This window comes from Pelodiscus sinensis, chromosome 2, assembly GCF_049634645.1.
Source record: "Pelodiscus sinensis isolate JC-2024 chromosome 2, ASM4963464v1, whole genome shotgun sequence".
Classification (NCBI taxonomy): Eukaryota; Metazoa; Chordata; order Testudines; family Trionychidae; genus Pelodiscus; species Pelodiscus sinensis.
This window is the reverse complement of record NC_134712.1, coordinates 143,319,559-143,339,198: the sequence shown is the minus strand read 5'-3', so window position 1 is coordinate 143,339,198 and position 19,640 is coordinate 143,319,559. Positions and strand designations below refer to the sequence as shown.

Sequence of the window (19,640 nt, the reverse complement as noted above, 5' to 3'; positions counted from 1 at the left end):
TTGACATAACTCATTGGCTGCTCCTGTGAAAGAGCTACACCCAATCCTGTCAGTGATACAATATTGTGGCTGGTTGGTAGTACTTGATAATGGATGCCCCGGTTTTGATTTATTTCAGTGTGTCAAATACTTTCTGTTTGGGACCTGTTCCATCCCACCCAACATCTGGCCTTGTGATGTTGACTGCAGTCAGGTGTAGACAGAACTTGGACATAATACATCATTCCTATGAAGCGGTATACCCCTTCCACTCCACTGGATCTGGCACGTCTCTAAGCGTTTTCATCTTGGTGGGATCTGCTCTCAGTTTCTCTTCTGTGAGCAAATGGTCAGTGAAAATTTATTTATTTGAGTCAGTTTATTTGAGTCAAATTTTTTATATTGAGTTTTATGTTCTTGTCCCTACATTACTGTAGAAAATCTAATAGCTTTCTGTCATGGTCTCGTTCATCTTCTGTCTCAGTACTGCCTTCACCTATAATGAGGATGCTACCAGCAATTATTCCCTTTCCCTTCTCTCCAGTCAGTGCTTTTGTGAGACTTCTCTGGAACTACTTTGATGCTTGGCTTATGTGTCTGAGCATGTGCAGCTCACTATAGTGACCGAACGGTTTTGCACATCACAGACCACAAAGATTATGGTTTTGGAAATATGATAGGGAAACTCTCCCCACACAGGTAGAAGAAGGGTTAATAGCAGCCCTTAAAGCAGCTGTGCAGAAACCAGCTAATCAGAGGAAGGCTTAGAAGCAACCAATCAGGGCCAGGTTGGACCCTACAAAAAGGGCCACAGGACAGCGAGGATCTCCCTTATGGAGCTTATGGAAGAAGGATTATCTGCCTGTAGGGGGAAATACCTGGGACAGAGCAGTGCTGAGCAAATGGTGCTATGGGGAAGTGGCTAAGGGAAAGCGGATTGCAGCAAAAGGGAAAGAGAGGCAGTGAGTGTTTGCCAGTTATAGGATCCCTGGGTCAGGACACAGGAGTGGGTGGGTCTGGACCCCCTTTGTCAAACTAGCTGCCAAAGGAAGAAGCCAGCCAAAAAACCTGCAAAGTGCAGCTAAAAACTGCAGTGTGCCCTGAGGGAGAGGCTGGATAGGGGCTGAACTTTGTCACTGTAACATGAGCCCACGAGAAGTGGGATACAATGGAGTTGGGGTACGTGCCCTGAAAACTACGCTGAAATCCAGGAGCAACACAGGTCACCACAGACAGTGGATATGGTAAAGAAGCAGTGAGACAGACACCACAAGAGGAAGGCACCATGCTGAAGAGCAGAGCTAATTCCCAGAGTAACCACCAGGAGACACCCCGGGGGTGAGCACATCCCATTACAGGAAAGTTCTGGCAATATGCCATCAATGGAGGGCACTAGACAGTGGCATCTTTACGATGTTCAGATCAATAGTTTTGGATCCATTAAGATGTGTAATTTGGTTTCTCTACTACCCCCATGCTGCTTACCCAGCCTATACAGGCCTCTCTATGTGCTGCTATTACTCTTGGCAGAATTCAATATTTTTAAAAATGTCAATGAAAAAAATCAATTTCTCTTTTTTTTTCCAAAAAATTTTAATCAATTTTTATTTACATTTCTGCAGAGTGACAACAGCCTGGAGAAGCTCCCAACACCAGGGGAGGCCACCCTGCTGCTTAATGTCTCGTGCTGGAGAGCTCATCCTCATTGCAGTCCTTACTGATGGTCTTTGCTCTGCCCTGCCAGTTGGACAGGCCTGACTCTGGCATGTTGCACCTGCAGGGTTTAGGCATCAGCAGGCCTGTGGCTGTGCAGGGAGGCCTCTGCAGCTCCACTGTCACAGACATGAGTAGGAAGTCCTGGGGAGTAGTGCAGAGACTGATGGCACTTCCAGCTGGTGAGTGAGAGAGCAAGTCCATGACTGTGACATCCAACCACCGCAGCAGCAAGGTTCTAGGAGGAGAGACTTCCCCCCCCCCCGACCAATTGTTGATGGTGGGTGAAAAAAAATCAATTTCTGCATGCCCACTGAAATCAACTTTTTCTAACCTTCATCAATTAAAACCAAGTCCTCTCAGGCCATGCCTAGCTATGGTGGTACTTCCAGCTCTGCAGATGTTCCAGCTCCTGGCATACTAAATTTACATGCCACTGGAATTTCCCTTCAACGTAAGCACACAAGTCTACTGTGAGATCTACTACCAGTCACTGATTTCCTTTGAGACACCCACTGCCTTTGAAAACATCCCCATATGCTTTTAAAACTCTTTTCATTGTTCCCTTTTGCTTCATAAACTGCAGCTGTAAAATTTTGATTCTGCATCCTGGTCAGATCTCTGGTTTATATGATGGTATTTTCCAGGGAGGATCTGCAGTCCTTACTATCCACCATTACAAATTTCAGTTGTTACCATCTGTTATTTTTTAGGTTAATTACTATGAGATTATGTTTTCCTGTGGTCTGCATTATGGATTCATAATACATTATTAAATTGTGCCTGATCTTTGTAATGAGCATGTTTGAATCCAAATCACCCTAAAAAAATCTCATGGCAGAAGATGCTGATAGCCAACAGTATGAGAAATCATACTGAATGTCCCCTATTCATATTTTGACATGAACAGAGGTTGGTATTGTCCCTTGTTGCTTTCTTGACAGCCTGAACCTATGCTCCCAGACTTGGAGAGTGTCTTGGTATCATTACTATTGTTTGACGTACAATATCCTCTTGTACAATTCTGACTAAATCTTTGAGATTTCCCTCTGCTCTCACATGTGCTGCTAAAATGGTTCAACATGCCACATTCCTTGCACAGCTGTCCTACTTATGGGCAGTTCTCCATTACCAGCTGTCACAAATCATAGTCCCCCGGTAGATTATGTGAGAAATGTGTGCAAATGAGTCGAAGTATTCCCTTGGCCCAGCAGGTGTTGCTGTATATCACTCTACTGGGCTTGCTCTCAAGGCCTTTCAATCGTCTGGTCCCCTGTCAAGGTCCCAGGTGAAATCACAAAACAGCCCACACTGAGCAAACAGGGTTAAACAAAAAAGTAAAGAAATCTGTAAGCAGTTCCCTGCAAAATATGGATCTATCTTACTCCAGAAGGGCCTGGGGAGTATCCATGCCTGCCTCAGAGCCCTGAGGCTCCAGTGCAAGTCTCAGTCCTCTTTCCCATTCAACGCCATGGCTCTGCATGCGCTTTCTGTGAGGGCAGGGCCTCTTGGGGCTGAATATGCTTCTCTGCAGAGATGGAGACACTCAACAGTCTGCTCCCTTCCCAAGGTTGCCCCCAGCTGAGTGGAGTTCCCTCTTTTTAACCGCTTCTCCTATCCTGGCATGATTGGCAGGTCAGGGCCATTTCAGCCCAAAGCAGTTTCTTAACCTCTTCCATGAAGGCGTGGGGTGTCTATAACATTCACACCTAGTCATGCTGTCTTCAATGGCAAATTAATCTTACACTGAGCGTGGAACCCTGGCCATCTACCCTACTTAGCTGTTGTCTCGCTACATGTATTTCTGGGGGTTCTACCCCCGAGGGCTGTCATACTTTTTCTTGACTCTTTTGCTGCGTTCTGCATGTCTTAGCATCTATCTAACAAGAGACTGCCTACCCAGACAGTCTGTCCCCTGTATGGTGATCACAAGTGCCTTAGACTAGCCTATCCTGAATTAGGAAGACTACTAAGCCCCCAAAATTGCATCTCTGAGCTAGATTTATGTATGCAAAATCCATTGCTGGGAAGTGGGGGGTGTCTGATTTCTAAAGGTCACATAGCCAGCTGCTACACTTCTCTTGCTATTGTCTTAGGAGGGAGGTGAACTACTGGAATGGGTTGCCCAGGGAGTGGGTGTGAAATCTCCCTCCCTGGAGGTTTTCCAATGGTTGCTGGGAGTTGGGGGAGGAGCTGGTGTGGGGTGGGCTGCTGGACTACACAATGGCGGTGAGCAGGTGCTCAACGGCAGTGGTGAAAGCCTGAGCCTGTGGTCTCAGGCTGCTGGGACAGCTGCTCCCAGAAGGTGTGCCGCAGCTCCCGTTCAGCGCAGTGCTCCTCCAGCTCAGTGACCCGCCCCTGCTGCTCCTGCTTAAAACTACACTGGAGGGCACTTGAGGTGTTCCCACATCAGCTTGTCTCGGGGTCGACAGTGGGTCTCTGTGGGTCATGTTGATGGCACAGTAGGTAGTGCACACACCACCCTCACAGCAGGCCAAGCTCTGAAGACAAGTGAGAAAGGCAGTCATACCAGAAGACAGTGTGTATGAAGGCTTGCCCTAATATGTGAGCCGACACCGAAGGCCTTGGTTCAGTCAATGGTGATGGGTGTCAAGTAAAGACCATTTGTTGCCACACAGAGGGCACTTTCCTGCAGGGGCACGGATGTTCCAGGGAGCCTAGCTACCCCCACATCCCAGGGACAAGCAGGCATGGGAAGGTGCCAGTCAGGCCAGGAGCCTGTGGACAGGAGGGGCGGGGATGGGTTAGCTTGCCTTCCCTCTGTGCCACAAACACACTGGGTCTGCCAATGGTGGAGTCCAGTAGAGAGAGAACTTCTATCCCTGCCCACTGGAAGAGATGGGAGGAGGTGTGTGTGAGCAGCAGATGCAGCTTGCCAGAGGGGGGGTTCTACTGGGGTCTCCTCCTTTTCTTTTCCACAGCAGATTCCCATGCAGGGATCAGTGTTCTCTGCCTCACCACTCTTGACCAGGAGTGGATGCTACCCAAGTGCAGGCATGAGCCAGTGCTGTGTGCGGCACTGCTGTGTGGTTCCATGACGCCAGCATCCTTAGTGGTGGCTTGTTGTGGGAAGGTGTCCCACCATGGAGTTGGGAGGAAGGCGGACTCTTCAGGAAACTTATGAGAAGGACCCAGGGGTTCCTGTGTGACAGCCTCAGGGGGTTGCATGTTCCAGACTGGAATTCCATGTGCACCCATGTGCATGGGCTGCTGTGCAGGCCCCAGGCTGTGAATAGCAAATTCAAAATAGGCATTATTCCTCATAGAATGAGGGGTTGTTATTTCACTATCACAAGCCTGGTATTTTCAAATAATGTGCTTGCTGTGTGGTGGCTTGCCTTGTTACTTTGAAATAACTCCATAGTGTAGACATGCCCTTGATGATTCTCTTTTAAACAATTTTACTGCATTTATTTATAACCTTTTTAACAGGATGAGAAATTGTAACGCCCACAGGCAGGCTTGAACCTGGGACCTCTGGAGCTTAGCACATGAGCATGTACGACATGAACTAAAAGCCAGCTGGCTATTAGCTAAGGTTGTAGACTAGACTCCTTATTCTCCCTGTGAGTGGTCCCAGTGCCACTAGCTGGGACAGTACACCATACTTGGAAGGGGCATTGATTACAAAATCACACTTAAAAGTTCTCAGTTGGTTTGATTCAGGTACAATGGATGACAGAGATGCAGTGATTTCTACAGCAGACATCTAGAACCATGACCTAATAAACAGAAGTGTAAAAAAAAAGTATTTCTTCCAACTGCAAGTGTTATTGTTATTTATTTGGTAGTAAGATGTTTTCAAATGGTCAAGGCCAAAGGCCCGAGTTATGCCATTCTGGAAATGTGGTTACTAAGGTAACAAGAAGGAAGACTTTAACTATATTTTCTTCTTCAGATCAGTAGCTAATTTCACTAACTCCCTACACACTTTTCATTTCTTCCTCCTTTTCAAAATACCACCTACATTGATGATACTAAACTGGGAAGTGCTGAGAACTCCAGGCAAGGGCAGAGGAATAATACAAAGGAAATACTGTTAGAAATATAGGCAAAGCACAAAAATAAGTTAGACAAACACAACTTAACTTGTCTTTAAAATAATCCCATGCACAAGTACTCAATGGAGGGGAAATACTTGAAAAGCAGCAGCAGTGACAGCAAACACACCACAATAGGATCTAGGTCATAGCAGGCAACAAATTAGGCATGCCAAAATGCAAACAGCAGTAGGAAGAGCTGATTTTAGGTTGCATAGGAGGAGATATCATAGCACAAAACAAGGAAATAACTGTCTTTTTTTCATAGTACTTGTGGGATCACAACTAAAATACAGCTTTTAATTCTAGGTACCCTGAAGCCACAAAGGTGTATCTATAGTCAAATTGGAGGAAATGCAGGAAAATCAAGCAAAAATAGCTACAGTACTGGAGGAACTGATGAGAGAGATATCTAGATCTAGATATATTTTAGAGTGCTTCTGTTTGTGCATCTGTGAATATGTTTGTTCAAGAATTCCTCTTAAACCATAAGAGCTAGGACCACCAATTTGGTAGGCAGCTTCCGCTTACCCTAAAGTATCCCTGGTTGTGCCTGGAAAACAAGAAATGCTGAGAATGGGACTGTTTTCCATAGCAGGGAAAGGGAGGAGGCAGGGAGTGGAGGGGCGTTTAAGGGAAGGGCACAAAGAGGAGGAACGCGACACTGAGAGCGGCCACTGGGGGGCAACTGAAGCACAAAGAGAGTGGTCAGCAGGGCTGGGTCTCCACCATCTTGCGTGCCATGAGACTAGATATGGAGCCCTCCTGCCCCAAACCTGGAGCCCGCTCTCCATGGACAGCCTGCAGGCTGAGGGGACAGCTGGAGGAGGGTAACAGCCCCTGGAACCTGGATCCTCCCCAAACAGCTTTCATGATATGTGGGGGAGGCCTGCTGGGAGCTAGGGTTGCCTGACCCCCACCCCAGACATCCTGCAGGCCACAGGGAGGGAGTGTGCTAGAGGCCAGGGGCAGCCCCTGGAGTCTGCCCCCCCCCCCCCCCCCAGACAGTCTGCCAAGGAGAACTGTTAGAGGAAGGCAGTGAGAGGGGGAAACTCCCAGAGTCTCACCCCTTCACCCCCAGACTGGCTGCAGGCCATGGATGGGCCATTGGAGCCTGGACTCCCCAGGCTGCAGGCCATGGGGAGAGGGTACTGGAGGATGTGGAGAGGCCTTCAGGCTGCAGGGAGGTCACTGGAGTGAGAGCAGTTCTCAGACCCTCTCCCAAAAGCCTGCAGGCTGCAGTGCAGGGAGGGAACTGGAGTAGGAGAACAGCCCCCAGAGCCTGGCCCCTCCTCAAACAGCTTGCAGGATGTGAGGGGGGACCCACTGGAAGAGGGGGCAGCCCCTGGTTGCTTCCTCCCCCAAACATCCTGCAAGGAGTGGAGGGGGACCTGAAAGCCAGGGGCAGCTTACAGCCTGGCCAGGCCCTCAGAGTACCCCCCCCCCCACCCCAAAAACAGACAGCAGGATGGAAGGTGCCATTGTAGGCCAGAGGTAACCCTGAAACACCACATACTCCACACCAGCAGCAGACAGGGATTGGGGGCAGGTGGAAGCCAGTGCCAGCCCACAGAGCACTTCCCCCCTCCAACAGGAGTCACCCTCTAGGGAGCACTGCCACAGCCCCCTAGGAGAAGCCACTGCTGGAGCAGTGCCACCTTGCCACCACACACAGCCCCAGTAAACCCCCCCTCTCAGTCCCCTGACCTGAGCTCTGCCCTGAATGCTGCACCTCCCACCTGAACTGACTTCTGCATCCCCACCTGCTTCCTCCTGAGCTGCCCCCATCTCGTGCCTTGAGGCCCCCCACCTTCCAATCCTCTTTGCTAAGCCACCCACCCCCTTGACTCTCCTTACCCTAAGAAACAACTCTCCATTGCCGCTGCAGCTCCAGTGGGCACAGACATGTTCTCCAGCTGGGGCAGGTTCAGGTTCATCTGCCCCCTGCATACCCCAGCTTGAGTGAGGAATGCAGCAAACTGCACTTTCCTCTGATGAAGGAGAACAGCCAATCACATCCCCATGTGAATCAGTCTCCCACCACCTTCCTTAAAGAGCACCTGAGGGTGGGAGGCTTGGGGCTATGACAATTCTGGATGGGGTGGGAGGAGGATCCCCCACAAGCCTCTTTTCACCAACCTAGTGATTTGGTCTCTTTTCTGTAGGGTTTTATGAGAAGCAGTCCTATTCCAGGCACAGCCTGTTTTCCTGCCACAACCAAACGCTGACTTCAAAGCAAAGTTATGATAAGAGGAAGCTGCATACCAAATTTGTTGGTTCTAGCTCTCCAACGAGGAGTTCTTCAACACACAGACAGACAAATTATCTCAAATATATAGTAAATACTGGTACATAGTAGCCTACTTTGAAATCACATTCAGTGCACTCCTAATCTTATTTCTTCACCGCTCCTCCAATAGTCATGGCTGTCCACACTGAGATAATATAGCTGTCATCTCCTGCCATCTGGAAATTTCGTGGACATTCCTTAGAAGAAAGAGCTTTACAACCTGTGTGTCTCAGAATTTTACATAGAGATTATACATTTAAGATATACTTTGTCTAAATACAGTATTCTTTGAACTTAAAAAAATCCAGCAATCTAATTTTATTTTCATAAACTGAAATTACACGCACACAAATCAGTATTACTTGGTGTACCTCCAAAGGAAAGATGTTCCAAATGGACATAATGGTGCTTTCTGTTTTTTTCTACATTCTGTAATTGTATTATTTGCATGAAATTGGAAGAAAAGAGGGAAGTTCTATATTCAACTGTAAGAGAAAAGGGTTAAATTTTAATGGTCCCAAGGAATCATGACTCAGTGTATTATACATAAGCCACTTGGCTGCTAGAGAGGTGTTGACAGGATCCTTCATTACCATAAGTTTAATATATTGTGTGGCAATTAAATTTACCATCTGCACACAGAAGGGTGACACTTACATCTCAAGAAAAATGAATATTTATTTAATTCAGTGACATACAACATTCTGTCTGGATATGATCTCAGTGAAAAAGAGGGGAAAACTGCCTGTATACAACAGGATAAAAGTGTGGCTTTGTTATGTGCTACTTATTACATGTTAAAATCCCAGCACAGAAAATACAGATGGGGGTATCACAATTTATCTGAAACAGATAATGTGTTAAAACCAAAATTTTCCTTGCCTAGACTAGAAGTTTAATATGTGTTAGCTAGCACTTTTTTATAATGACATCAAGACCAGAAAGAGAAAGATAGGGCAGAGTGTTAGCTCACTCTAGGATCATGAGTACTCAAACTGTAGCGAAGGGAATGAAAATAAGAGGGTGCAACTAGTTCTACATCCTTGTTCCCCATCTAGACTGCAGCTTTTCAACCAAAGCCGGTTTGGAGACTAGATTTGTAAGTGTGCAAACTGATGATAGAGGCTTAAAGGAAGGAACAGACTGAGACTACATTTGGTCTACGTACTAGACAAACCAATGACCAAACAAAGATAAAAATTCCCTTACAAGTATATATGCTTTACAAATCAATAGATGCAGAGGCGGGTGTAATTAGAATGTTGATGACATGTCTACATAAAAGATTTGTTTTTGCAAGAGTGTTGTTATAACAGAGTTCAAACTCTCAGCAGAAATCTGCTGCACCTGTGCAAAACTTAATAAATAAAACCATTCTGGGCCTCACTCTGCAACAATGCAGCACAGCTACATGATATCTGCATAATTATACAAGTACTGAAATCCCTAACAGAAACAGGCTTTAAGTACAGTAAATGCCATCTGGCAAGAAAAAAAGAATCAGATTTAAACAATGGATGCATTTTCCCCATTAATGGTGGAAGTAGGTTCCTGAGTATTAAACATTAGAAATCACCTTCTTATACCATTAGTTAAGCAGCTCTTACCTCAGAGAATCTTTGTACATCCTGAGTTAGAGTCCCCACCCTCTTCCACTGATAATATTTGAGTAACTTCAAAATTGCAGGATTCACTGCATTATCAGATGGCACTGTCCGGAAGAAATAAGGATATTTTTTCTTATCTGCTAACTCCGGGGTTGTTGCTGCAAATGAGAGCTGAAAAACAAAGAAATCTCAATGAGTGAAATCTAATTGCTGACCCCATAAGAAGCTTACCCTACTTAATGCAAAGTAAAGTACATGAGGTGATGAGTTATGGACATTTGGAGACGTTTTAACTGTCTTATATTGAATAAATAACTTTTACTTTTCAGAAGTAAACCTTTACAACCTTGTCTACCTTTTCAACACCACATATGCTATCAGATATCACAACAGTATAGCCCATCTGCTACAAATGTAACTACATGAGTCATTAATGTTTTGAGAAGGTTGCACTACAAAATTCCCTGTGTCAGATTATCTCCACCCATGTTAAAAACCACGGAGAAGTAGCTTTTGGGGAGAAGCTATCCAAAGAGTCCCCTTCAACTTCCCTCCACATGAAAGGGTCTTGAGCCAATGGCCAATCCTGTTCACCACTCTCCAGCTTCAGTGGAAGTTGCGGGTGTGCAAAACATGCAAAAATAAAGCCATTTACCTGCCTCCATGTGAAGTCAGGTTTTAAAGCCATGGAGGAAATCAACAGGCAGCCAAGATAAACACACAAAAGTCCCTGGCTACCAATCTCCAGTTGTGTTAGACAATGACCCCTCTCTGGACTTTTATATTAGGACAGGGACAGATTGTCCTTGGATCTTGCACAACTTTTAAAATTAGGTCAATTGAGTGTCTAAATGTGGAGTTAGATGACTAATACTAGGTACACCCGCCTGGAAACATTAGATAAACCTCTCTGACCAAGTTTCTTCTCTAAATTGGAGATGATACAGACTTACCTCTCAGTGGAGTTTTTGAGAAATAATGAGTAAATGTGGGTTTTTTTAAACACTTTGAAAACTAAGGCACTGGCTCAGAGCAATCCTTATTAATTGCTGAAAATGGCGTTTGGAGTCTACACTCTCAACGTTGTCAACACCAATTATAGACTTGTAGGACTGGAAGGCACAGCAACGTTAATTCAGAATAACATTAGTTATTCCAAAATAATGTAGTGCATGTCTACACAGCAAGTCCATTATTTCAAAATAAATTAAAAATAACGGACTTCTTACTCTGACTCCTGTAACCCTCATTGTATGAGGAGTAAGGGAAGTCAGGGAAAGAGTGCTCTATTTCAAAATAACTGCTGTGCAGACAACACCAAAAATTGAAATAAGCTATTTCAACTTAAGCTACACAAGTAGCATAGCTCAAGTTGAGTAGCTTATTTTGAGTTTAGCCCTGACGTGTTGACATGCCTGAAGGGACCTCAAGACTTCTAATCCAGTCCTCTGCACTCATGGCAGGACTAAGCATTATATAGACCAGGGGTGGCCAACCCGTTACAGGCGAAGAGCCAGAATGTTTGGTCGAGCAAAAAAAATCCAAAAAAAAAGTTTGTCCTTTTAAAATCAGAGGAGGTATTGCCCTTTTAAGGTGGCCATTTTTAAGGTGGTCATTTTAAAGTCTGCACGGGATGCTGTGACTCCGGCTCTGTCTCTTTCAGACAGAAACACGCTGCCCCTTTAAGAGCTGAAAGCTGTGGGTGCGGGAGCCGCATGCGGCTCGCAAGCTGCGAGTTGGCCATCCCAATATAGACCATCTCTGACAAGTGTTTGGCTAATCTGCTCTTAAAAATCTCTAATAATGGAGACTCCACAACCTTTCTAGACAATTTATTCTAGTGCTTAACTACCATGACAGAAGTTTTTTGCTAATATCCAATCTGAACCACCCTTGCTGTAATTTAAGACCATTGATTCTTGTTTTCAGAAGTTAAAGCAAATATCATTTTTTCACTCCTCTTTGTCACAATCTTTTAAACCTTTTATGTTCTTGAAAAATGATATCATGTCCCCTATTCTCTTCTCCAGGCTAAATAAACCCACATTTTTCAATCTTCCTGTAACAGGGTGAGGTCACAGAAGACCCCCTGGGGTGCCTCCCAGCCCAGGGTGCTGGCACGGCCACTGCCACTTGCCTTCCTGTTCTCTGGGTCACCTCACCACCTAGTTCTGCTGGGCCAGCGCTGCTGGTCTCCTCCAGACAAGGCTATGAGCCGAGGTCCCTGCCCCGACCGAGAAGCAGTACAAACACTGAATCTCTTCAGGTCCAAGGAAAGTACAATTTTGGGCCCAGCCTCCTGTGATACTCCTCCCCAAATGGTATCAAAACCCCAAAGGATCAGGTAAGCTACCTTTATCAATGAAAGGGGGAATGTCACACTGATTGTTTCCCCAGGTAATAATTGTTTACATTGGGTTTAATAGAAAATAAAAGTGATTTTTATTAAGTACAACAGTAGGATTTAAGTGGTAAAAAGTGAGAACAGGCAGAGCAAAGTAGGTTACAAATCAAAAGAAACAAAAACATTTGGCTAATTTTACACTGAAACTTCAGTACAAACTTTCCAAACTCACCCTAAAACCTCTTTTCCAGCTGCGCCTCCAAACCAGGGCCGTTTCCCCACCTTGGGTCTTCGTCCCCTTCCTTCAAATGCAGCCCAGCCAAAAGACCAAAAACCTCCTACTTTTCTATTCTTTTTAAAGAAAACCCTTATTACTGTACATGGGGAAGTCACCTGGCCACTCCCTACCAGCCACTGCTGTCTTAAGGATAAAAGGCTATTTGCATATGACTGCCCAGACACTGAGACCTCCCTTGATGACTCTCATTCACACATTTAAAAATCATAAAATATTCCCTACTCCAGATGTCTAATTTTACACACAAGAATGATACACACATCAAAATAAGATAAACAGAATCAGGGGATCATGACATGAATATTGATAGGTTACATAAAATAATTTGCTCAAAGCCTCTTTGAGTTAAGTCTATTCATGTCCATGGGGGGGGGGGGGGGGAAATCTGTCACACTTCCCTCATAGATCATATTTGTAGACCTGTAATCATGTTGGTTGCTATTCTCTGAACTTTCTCCCATTTGTCTACATCTTACCTGAACTTATGGCTACCAGAACTGGATACAATACAGAATTTCAGCAGCATAGATTAGAGGAGAATTACTTCTTGTGTCTTCCTTACAACACTTCTGCTAATGTATCCCAGAATAATGTTTGCTTTTTTTGCAATGGCATTACAAATATTTAGCGTTTACTCATATTTAGCCAGTGATCCATTATGACCCCCAGATCCCTTTCTGCGATACTCCTTCCTAAGCAGTCACTTCCCGTTTTGTATGTCAAGTATCAGAGGGGTAGCCGTGTCAGTCTGAATCTGCAAAAGCAGCGAGGAGTTCTGCGGCACCTTATAGACTAACTGAAGTGTTGGAGCATAAGCTGTGGTGGGCAAAGCCTACCGACCGCTATGCTTACCTGCATGCCTTCAGCTTCCATCCCGGACACACCACATGATCCATTGTTTACAGCCAAGCAGTGAGGTTCAACCTCATATGCTCCAACCCCTCAGACAGAGACCTAACTTACAAGATGTTCAACAAGCATTCTGTAAACTACGATACCCACACGAGGAAGTGAGGAAACAGATTAACAGAGCCAGAAGCCTCCTGCTATAGGACAAGCCCAAGAAAGAAACCAACAGAATACCACTGGCCATCACCTACAGTCCTCAGCTAAAACCTCTCCAACGCATCATTAGTTATCTACAACCCATCCTGGACAATGATCCCTCACTTTAACAGGCCTTGGGAGGCAGGTCAGTCCTCGCCCACAGCCAACCCGCCAACCTGAAGCATATTCTCACCAGCAACTATACACCGCACCATAATAATTCTAACTCAGGAACCAATCCATGCAACAAACCTCGGTGCCAACTCTGCCCACATATATATACCAGCAACACCATCACAGGCCCTAACCAGATCAGCCATACCATCACTGGTTCATTCTCCTGCACATCTGCTAACGTAATATATGCCATCATGTGCCAACAATGCCCCTCTGCTATATACATCAGCCAAACTGGACAGTCCCTACGTAAAAGAATAAATGGACACAAATCAGATATTAGGAATGGCAACATACAAAAACCTGTAGGAGAACACTTCAATCTCCCTGGACACACAATGGCAGATCTAAAGGTAGCCATCCTGCAGCAAAAAAACTTCAGGACCTGACTTCAAAGAGAAACTGCTGAGCTACAGTTCATCTTCAAGTTTGACACAATCAACTCAGGATTAAACAAAGACATGGAATGGCTTGCTAACTACAAAGAGCAGCTTCTCCTCTCTTGGTATTCACACCTCCAGATCAGCTACTAGAAGTGGGACTCATCCTCCCTGATTGGATTCACCTCGTCATCTCCAGCCTGATTCTGGCCTGCATATTTTTACCCGCCTCTGGAAATTTCCACTACATGCATCTGACGAAGTGGGTCTTTGCCCACGAAAGCTTATGCTCCAACACTTTGGTTAGTCTATAAAGTACCACAGGACTCCTCACCACATTTTGTATGTGTGCATTTGATTGTTCCTTCTAAGTGGAGTACTTTGCATTTGTCCTTATTAAACTCCATCCTATTTATACCTCAGCCATTTCTCCAGTTTGTCCAGATCATTTTGAATTTTAATCCTATCCTCCAAGGCACTGGTTAAGTCCTGAGGGTGCCAGACAAGAGAGGGTCAACCTGTACTTATTTCTTTTAAATAAACATTTTGTTTTTGAATAATTGCTGATTGTAAGTCCATCCTTGAACAAAAGACGATGACACTAAGCTAGGGGGAGAGGTAGATACGCTTGAGGGCAGAGATAGGGTCCAGAGTGACTTAGACAAATTGGAGAATTGGGACACAAGAAATCTGATGAGGTTCAACAAGGACAAGTGCAGAGTCCTGCACTTGGGACGGAAGAATCCCAAACATAGTTACAAGCTGGGGACCAACCAGTTAAGTAGTAGTTCTGCAGAAAAGGACCTGGGGGTTACAGTGGATAAGAAGCTGGATATGAGTCAACAGCGTGCCCTTGTAGCCTAGAAGGCTAATGGCATATTAGGTTGCATTAAGAGGAGCATTGCCAGCAGATCCAGAAATGTCATTATTCCCTTTATTCGGCTTTGGTGAGGCCACATTTGGAGTATTGTGTCCAGTTCTGGGCCCCCCACTACAAAAAGGATGTGGACGCATTGGAGAGGGTCCAGCGGAGGGCAACCAAAATGATTAGGGGGCTGGAGCATATGACTTATGAAGAGAGGCTGAGGGAGTTGGGTCTGTATAGTTTGCAGAAGCGAAGAGTGAGGAAGGATTTGATAGCAGCCTTCAACTTCCTGAAGGGGGGTTCCAAAGAGGATGGAAAGAGGCTGTTCTCAGTAGTGACAGATGGCAGAACAAGGAGCAATGGTCTCAAGTTGTGGTGGGAGAGGTCCAGGTTGGATATTAGGAAAAACTATTTCACTAGGAGGGTGGTGAAGCACTGGAATGGGTTACCTAGGGAAGTAGTGGAGTCTCCATCCCTAGAGGTGTTTAAGTCTCGGCTTGACAAAGCCCTGGCCGGGTTGATTTAGTTGGGAGTGGTCCTGCCTACAGCAGAGGGCTGGACTTGATGACCTTCTGAGGTCTCTTCCAGCTCTATGGTTCTATGATTCTATGACTGCATTCGTGACCTTTCAAGGGTTAGTAGGATTAGCCTGTTCTGGGGAGTCCCGAGCAGGTCAGACACAAGACCTCTGGTAATGCCCTTGGAATTCCTTTAGGTAAGCCTCTACCTTATTACCCATTTGAACAGAATAAATTGCATAACTGTGGGCAAAACATTATTGGCATGCCTGAGGTCCATATTCTGGGGTAACAATTGGGTGCATTATGAATCAATAACCTTCTTTTTCTCTGACCTCATCTTTTCTTCCTTGTATCTCCCCAGTCCTCCTCCTGCATTTCTGTTTCCCTGGATTCTAATTACTCTCTTCCTTCCCCGTGTCTCTTTAGTGCCCCTAACTTCCTTTTTGTTTCTCCCACAAGTTGCCTTCTGTCTGCTTTCCTACTACTCAACTTTCAACCTAATATCCCAACTTCCTCTATTTAATTTTCCTCCTTCACGTAAGGGCTTTTTCCTCCTTCCCCTCAATGTCTTTATCCACCCCCGAACAATCCTAAGCTATTTTTTATTGCACATTTGCAGTGTTGTAGGGACAGTGCCCTTGGGTATGCATTTAACGGTGGCATAGTCTATATCTATACTTTTGGAAACAGGCAAACAGTAGGACTGCTAAATTGTCTGATGTGCAATATTACTGCTGCTGAAAGGCAACACTATTTTGTGAATGACTTTCAGACAAACCATTTGCAGCTACTCAGGGGGTAGCATATGTGATACCTGTGTTTGCCCCAGGCCTTCCCACCTACTTCCTGAAAATCCCCCATTTCTGACATCCATGGGATACTAGTGGTTATTTTCCACAGCAAGTTCAACACTCCATATCTTCTGCCAAGAACATGCCTCGCAAGCTGCAGTCAACCATGCATGGCTTTTGAGTCTCTTTATTGTAACAATTTGATTTAAAAATGGTACTCTCCATATTCTATAACAGAAGGGAACATATGGCTCACAGTGATTTATTTGTAGAAGAATCCATACAAAATCCTCTGTTCTTATGCCAGAAAGATTTTTCGTTGATGCTGAAAAAAAAGCAACAGACGTTGTCTAATGATCTATCAGGCTCAGCAGAAGAGCAACAGAGCACAGGTGCAGTATGTAAATGTATCCAAGCACACTATTAAGTATATTTGCATTTTTTGACCATGGATCCCTTAAATTGGTTCAGGAAACACTGTACTGATATTCAAAACAGAGATGGATCTAAACCAAAATATCAGATCTAAATACTCTTGCACGTTCACAAAGGTTGATGTCGCTTGAGAGAGATGGGAGCCTGAACTTAGACTTGAGAAAATAATGCTGCATTAGTTTGAATTTGTTGCATATCTGGGAGATTATTTTGCCAAACAGAAGGAATACAAAATTAAAACAACAACAACAAGGTTAATGTTTGCAGAAATGGATGGTTTGCTCTCCATAGCTCGCCAAGGAAAGTCTCCTGTTGCTCAGTGGCAAGCAGTTGACTGGATTTTTCAAGCACTATTCTACTGTCCATTTAATACTGCACTGTGAAATATTCTAAACAATTAAAGCAAAGCTTCACTTATCAGAATTTATTAGCAAAGAATAGTTTATGATCATGTAGCCTTGATTGTCTTTCATGGCATTTATTGGCATACTTATTACTTCACAAAATTCAGTATTCTGCCATGTGTCTGCAAGTAATTAATTCAGAGAGGAAAGGAATTAAAGCCTGCAAAAAGGGCTGCCCAGCTTTCCCTGGCTTGCCCAAGACAGTTGAATTCTCTTTAAGGTACTGTACAAAAGAGTGCTCTAGCTGTAATGAAGACCTCCACATCAAGTTGAGAGAGAAAACCTATTCAAGTAAGCAATCCAGCTTGGAAAGGAAGGGGGTTTTGGCAGCTGACTGCTACCTTGTACAGAGCCTGGTGACTGGAAAATACTTCATATGAGAATTAATGCAAAATAAAAACAACTAAATTTGGATAAAAGAATATAATATGTTCATCTGCAAACATCTGGAAAAAATAAGGTGATAGGTAACAGACAGCATGGATTTGTAAAGAAAAAATCTTGTAAAACCAAACTGATAGTTTTCTTTGATAGGATAACAAGTCTTGTGGATAAGGGAGAAACGGTGGACGTGGTATATCTAGACCTTAGTAACAGAGAGGTAACCATGTTAGTCTTAGTAAGGCATTTGATAGAGTCTCGCATGACCTTCTTATCAATAAACTAAGAAAATACAACTTAGATGGGGCTACTATAAGGTGAGTGTATAACGGGCTGGACAACCATTCTGAGAGAGTAGTTATTAACGGTTCACAGTCATGCTCGAAAGATAACAAGTGAGGTTCCGCAGGGGTCTGTTTTGGGACCAGTTCTGTTCAATACCTTCATCGATGATTTAGATCAGGGTTTCTTGATCTTTTTTTATAAAGTACCCCCTTTAAAAAAAATTATAAGTACCCTGCCCAGTACCTATATTTTCAAACATTATTCTGGGATTCATTAGTGTTGTAAGGAAGACACAAGAAGTAATTCTGCTCTAATCTATGCTGATTAGGCTTCAACTGGTTATTGTGCCCAGTTCCGGGCACCACATTTCAAGAAAGATGTGGAGAAATTGTAGAAGGTGCAGAGAAGAGCACCAACAATGATTAAAGGTCTAGAAAACATGAGCTATGGGGCAAGGCTGAAGGAATTGGGCTTGTTTAGTAAAGAGAAGACTGAGAAGTGACATGATAGCTGTTTTCAGGTATCTAAAAGGGTATCACAGGGGCGAAGGGGGGAAATTGTTTTCCTTGGCCTCTGAAGATAGGGATGTTTAGGTTGGACATTAGGAAAAAATTCCAAAGTGTCATGGTGGTAAACACTGAAATAAATTGCCGGAGGGGTTGTGGAATATCCATCACTGGAGATATTTAAGAGAGGTTTGACCGGCATCTATCAGGGATGACACAGACCATGTTTGGTCCTGCTATGAGGGCTGGGGACTGAACTTGATGACCTCTCAAGGTCCCTTCCAGTCCTAGTATTATACAGCAACACAATTGTGGGGAGGAGCTGAGGCAGGTGTCATGAGGCTTGGACTTACCATGTTTCCTTTAAAAGCAGATATAGTGTGAATAAGAAAAAAAACAACAACTAGATATGGGCAGCTACTACTTCAGATGAAAGTAGTCATTGGGGAGAATATACTACTCCATCCAACCACAGAAGCACACAGTATGTGTAGTGTATAAATAAAATATCATTAAGGTACTTCAATTAGGCATTTTTCTTTGCCCTCCTCTTCATAGGACTAACATAATATTATTTAAGTGATATAATGACAAATTGAGACAACCTCTAGCTCAGCTGAGTTTTGAAGCATAACAATGATTTTAGGGACCTTTCTTCCAGGCCTTCATGTGATCCATAGTTTTGTCAATCTATGTCATTATGCCATTTAAATAAGACACGGTGAGATGTTTGAAGGAACAACTGGTGTACTAAAATCATAGTCCAAATATTTAGTTCAAAAATGGCATATAACCGTTATTGAATAATCTCTCACAGGAAAAACTTATTACTTGCAAAGGTTAATAAAGACAGCAATAGTGTTAATGAATGGAGTAGTATATTGTAGAATTTGCTATTGAACAAGTTATGTGTGCTATTTAATAGTTGTGTCAAAATGGATACTTATAATAAAAATATTAAGATATTTGCTAACAATTGAAAGGGAATTATAACTCTACTGTAAGAAAACATCTCAGAGAGAAAATGAGCAAATCAATTCCAAATCAGAAAATTGGGTGGAATGAACATCTTTCTTTTGTATAACAATAGAACAAAGAGAGTGATCATGCTTTTACACAACATTACAATTTAAGACTTTAATTAGAACCCCCACAGAAGAGGTGCACTATCTATTAATCATTATTAATGACACTGTTAATGAATAAAGTTTGAACATATATATAACTGCATATTCCTGCTGAATTGACTATCCAGTGTCTGACACTAGTTATTCATGAATGTTTACAGTTGGAGGTCTATATTTAAAGATGACTGGCCAAGATTATTTACTTTTTCATTTCATGACTTTTAGTATAAATATACACTTCTGCTTTATTTAGTTTTATTAAACTTCCTTCTTCCATGATTTTTTAAACAGTGGCTATTTTTCCTCTCTCCCACAACCTGCCCATCTCATGCGGCGTGGGGAGGGGAGAAACATGAGTGAGGAGGATATAAACTTTTCCTCCTTCTGCCCTTACTAATATTTGCAAACCAAGCAGATAGAATTTATCAT

General features: G+C 43.8%; 1 protein-coding gene across 1 annotated transcript in view; it reads right to left on the bottom strand.

The window, feature by feature from the left end:
* The window catches only part of GABBR2 (gamma-aminobutyric acid type B receptor subunit 2), an 856,335-nt gene that overhangs the window by 547,446 nt on the left and 289,249 nt on the right, over positions 1-19,640 (bottom strand). The window contains exon 3 of the mRNA XM_075921529.1: positions 9,651-9,821. Coding sequence (XP_075777644.1) covers positions 9,651-9,821 — 171 coding nt within the window. The remainder of the gene's footprint in view (positions 1-9,650; positions 9,822-19,640) is intronic.